Source organism: Alosa pseudoharengus, unplaced genomic scaffold, assembly GCF_046254945.1.
Source record: "Alosa pseudoharengus isolate Yale_2024_CS ecotype anadromous, Long Island Sound unplaced genomic scaffold, YU_APseudo_1.1 YU_APseudo_1.1_scf_7, whole genome shotgun sequence".
Taxonomy (NCBI): Eukaryota; Metazoa; Chordata; class Actinopteri; order Clupeiformes; family Clupeidae; genus Alosa; species Alosa pseudoharengus.
In genome coordinates, this window is record NW_027468859.1 from 6,467,121 (window position 1) to 6,472,120 (window position 5,000).

Here is a 5,000-nt window from a genome sequence, read left to right on the forward strand (position 1 = left end):
ATGACACATGCTGCACACACACACACACACACACACACACACACTCACACACACTCACACAGACACACACACTCACACACATGCAGACAAACACACACACACACATACACACACACACATGCAGACAAACACATACACACATCCACACATGCACACACACACACACACATACCCCATCCAAAAGAATGCCCTATTTAAATACACAAACACACATGTGGTGTGTGGGGAAAGAAGACAAAGAGGGAAAGGACAAGAAAGGAAGGGATGCTAGTGAATCAGATACGAAGAGCCTGACAGGAGCCCTCTTAACTTGGAAAGATATTTTCAGCTGAGAGAACTTTAAAATATGCATTGACTCAATGGGGTGCCTCAGTGCATGTGTGTGTGTGTGTGTGTGTGTGTGAGAGAGAGAGAGAGATAGATAGAGAAAAAGAGAGACACAGACTGAGAGGTGTGTGTGTGTGTATGTATATGTCCTCAGTGAGTGAATGGGAAATGAGATCAGTGTCGTCCTCAGAGTGTGTCTGACTGCTCCATAACTGTATCCTCTCCAGAGCGTGTGTGTGTGTTACAAACCTGTGTGCCACCATCAAACGCAAGTCAGGGGCAGTGCAAACCTGGCGTGTGCTAATTAGAGCAATATAATGGTTTAGTATTTCTCTTCTAATGCTACAATCGTTTCCCATATGACATTATGATAAAACTGTTGGACAAAAGCAACGTCAAACCTAGAGTTGTGGCTACAGCATTAGTCACTGAACATGCAACTAGGCCTACATATACACTGATGCCAGGCTAAGGCTGATGTACTAACATTGGAAAGTGTGGCGTTAAAGGTATCCAATGCATTACAAATTTGCTTACCATCAATATGACTTTGAAGAAAAACTTGCATAGTGCTGCTTTAATAGCGACTTCGTCAGTACACAGAAAAACAGTGCTTGTCCCCGTCCTCTACCATAACTTGTAGTTCTCATAACTGAACGCGGAGAACTAAACCGCTTGGAATTAAATAGTCCTGACTCCTACTGGACAGGAGCCCTGACACACGCACACCCATATAGATACACACACACACAACCACACACACACAACCACATCCACACAACCACACACACAACCACACACACAACCACACACACACACACACAACCACACACACAATCACACACACACACACACAACCACACACACACACACACACACACACAAGCACACTGCTCTGACAGGGAGGACACAAGAAGGCCATGAGTGCAGCAGTCAGACACCATTACACACAACACTTTAACACGGGTGACAAAGCATAGAGATGCGCACACACACTAACCCCCCCAACACACACACACACACACACACACACACACACACACGCACACACGCACACACGCACACACACACAACACACACACACACACACACACACACACACACACACACATACACATTACACACTTAAAAGCTGTGGAAAGGAACTGTCAGCCTTCATCGTGTCCTGTGGAGTGTTTGACACTGTAAAGTGCGGAGCCAGAGGGAATGTGATGGTTTAGATCTGATGGCAGACACACTCGATTAGCAAGCATGATGGGAAATCGTGGTGTGTATGAGGGTTCATGGGGGACAAGCCCTAGCTGGAGCCTCGGTTAGGAGTTGCATATTTGTGGCATGGCTAGCGCTGCATAACATTACTCTCCTCTCAAAGCTAGGTCTGTTGGTCATGGAGAGAAATAGAGCAAAACCTCATTGGAAGTCCAAGACTGCAGGACCTTGCCTTGCAGGTGTTTCTTTCAAAAAGTGTATGCCTATGGCCCTATTATCACCAACACATTGGCCATCTTTAAACGGGTGGAGGACCACCTGCGCTACACCGCAAGTGGCATTTGAATACTCCATTATGGCACAATACACACTTAATGTCTGGTAACAAACCCTTTGCTTGTAAGCATTGAAGTGACAGATTTCTTTATACACTAGACCAGTTATTCAACAAGAAAGGTATGCTGAGTTTTGAAGACCTGAGAGCTAGTTTTGGGGTCCCCAGGACTTCCTTTACTTGATATTTTTGCTTAGGATCAGCCCTAAAATGTTAGGGGGCACCATGGGGAAAGAGTCTTGAGGAACAGCCATACATTTATATTATAATATAACATTTGGTTACACTTTATTTGACAGTGTCGACATAAGAGTGACATGACCGTGTCAAAAAACAAGTCATAAACGTGTATGACATAACGCTTCTGTTATTAAGTGACATTCAGTTTTTGTCATAAGAAGTTATGGTTAGGGTTAGGGTTAGGGTTAGGTTTCATATGTCATGACAGTGTCATGTGTTTATGACAGTGTCATGTCCCTCTTATGTCGATACTGTCAAGTAAAGTGTTACCCAACATTTCCCACTGTTCCAAGAACCCAAATCACCAGTATATCCACTTCAACATATGTCATAGGACATATTGGACTCCTCAGAAAAGATACATCCCTAAAGCCATTCCCACTCCCTACTGTACTTTCTGTCAACCTGAACAAACTGGAACCTTTCTGCATATGGTCTGGGAGTGTGAACAGGTGCATGTGGGCGGTGGTAGTGTAGTGGTTAACTCATTGAGTGCCAAAAACGTAATATTAAGTTTTTTCTTCCCATGCGTTGAGTGCCAAAAACGTAATATTACGTTTTTAGCTTTTTTTTTTAAATTACGAAACTACACACTCTAACACACCTTATGTGATTTTGGGAACTCTGTGATGAATGGAAATGAAATATATGACGATCTAAAACTCATGAAAACGCACAATCTGGAAATTTTATCTGGACATTTTATCATAACTCGGTTGCCGCTTTGGGTCGAATCAGTGACGCATGCACGTCATCTCAAAACCAGGCCATTTTCGTGGGTCTATCACTAGGTGGCAGTCTCACCAGGTCTCGCTGATCACTTCCCGGAAAGTTTACAGGCCACACTTCATATTTCATGAAAGACGTTATATCTCAATTTCTAGAAAAAAAAACAGCGATTTTGATGAAAACCAACCACTGTTTAGCTTGGGATTTCTCAGGAACAGAGGCATGTAGAAATACACGGTTTGCACCCACTGAGAGCTTCACCTTTTAAACGAGCCATTGTATGTGTTCATAGCTATAACACAGAATATGCTGTGGCTGTACAAAAATCATCAACAATGGTCTAGATTGCTGGCACTCTAGGACAAAGCTTCCGAAAACAGATTGGCATTCAATGAGTTAAGGAGCCTGAAAGTTGTTGGTTCAAATCCCGGCTTCCACCGTTGTGCCCTTGAGCAAGGCACTTAACCCCAAGTTGCTCCGGGGACAATGTAATCCCTTGTAATATAGCTGACATATGTAAGTCACTTTGGTCAAATCTAAATCTAAATCTAAATCTGTCTGCTAAATGTAATGTAATGTAAGGCATGAGTTCTGGCATAAAACAACATCCATTATATCTGACACTGACCCGACTCCTACATTCCTACTGACCCAACTTAATGATCCCTCTAAATTGCACTTCATTGAGAGAGAAAAATTAGGCTAGCAGGCTGAACAGCAACCAAGAAAATAATAGCCCAATGCTGGCTCCCCCCTCACTCGCTTTGTATACAGCAGTGGTTGGTTAGCGTATTTTCTAGACACAGCAATGCTTGGAGAGGCGGGTGAGGGATTTTGTGTATTTTCTGGTTTTTGTTTTCTACACCATTTGATACTAACTGTCATGCATTGTTGCAGACAATTATTCTGGATGTCTGAGTGATATAAATGGTGCTAATAAATGTCTGTGTCTGTTGGTGAGTCAATACATAATGTGCTCTCTGTTAGTGATGAATAATATCTAAAGCTCACAGAAACTTAATAGATCATCTGAGATTCAAATTCAGTATGTAAAATAGTTGTTGAACAATCACCTTAACCAAAGCCAACCCTTAACCTTAACCTTAACTATAAGTTGTACTGAACAGAATGTCAACAGATAGTTTGTTAACTAGATGTACCGCCGAGCGGTACAAAATATGACCGCCGCCCAGTCCAGCACATTTTTTCCACAAAAATAAATCACGCTGAAAGGCCTATATGATTCTAACTGTCTCACTAAATTGCATTATCCACACTCAATTCTCACTGGTATCTGCTAGACAACAAGTACCAAAACATGATTAGTTCATAGATTTCACATGTAAAATTCATTTTATACAACCCCACCCCCATCTTGCCTGTTCATAATTCTGAGAAATTCTTGTGTGCATGTGTGCGTGTACATGTTTATGTTTATGTGTGTGGGTGTGTGTGTGTGTGTGTGTGCCTGCGTATGTGTCTGTGTTTGTGTATGTGCATGCATGCGTACATATGTCTACTGTGTGAGTATGTGTCATACGTATGATTACTGTGAATGTATGTGTGTGCGTGTGTATCTGTTTATGCCCATGTGTGCACATGGAATGGGTTAAGATGACCCCTGGAGGCAAACATGTGGAAAAAATTGGTCATCCTAGGCCCTACGGTTCTCAAGATATTCACAGAAAACTTTGTCTACCCTACCCTCCTTTCGGGGGGTCCAGTCCAGCGGGGGGGCTACAGATCAAAACAAAAAACAATGGTTCCATGCTATCCATGTGGGGTTACATGCCCACCAAGTTTCGTGTACCCCGGTCTTACAGTGTCCCGGGAATCCTTGACGGAAATTTGGACATGCGAAAAAAAAAAAAAAAAAAAAATATCTGACTAAACCTATATGACCGCCGCTTCGCTGCGCGGCGGTCATAATAATCTGAACATCTGTCTGTAGTCTGTGATCGGACTATCCAAGTTAAGTGTGACCGCATCTTCTATTATATTCATTGACTGCTTGATAAACCCTTCTGACCAGGTGATCACACAATCATGTCGTCCCACCTACCTGTTGGTGAACACCTTGCTGTAGTTGTACACCTGGATCTCCAGAATCTCGTTGCCATCCACCTTACTCCCAATGGGCCAACGGAACGTCTGAAACGAG

General features: G+C 42.9%; 1 protein-coding gene across 2 annotated transcripts in view; it reads right to left on the reverse strand.

The window, feature by feature from the left end:
* Window positions 1-5,000, reverse strand: part of otofa (otoferlin a) — a 147,157-nt gene that overhangs the window by 93,471 nt on the left and 48,686 nt on the right. For both annotated transcript variants that reach the window (XM_076273067.1, XM_076273066.1), the window contains exon 3: window positions 4,902-4,990. In XM_076273067.1, coding sequence (XP_076129182.1) covers window positions 4,902-4,990 — 89 coding nt within the window. The remainder of the gene's footprint in view (window positions 1-4,901; window positions 4,991-5,000) is intronic.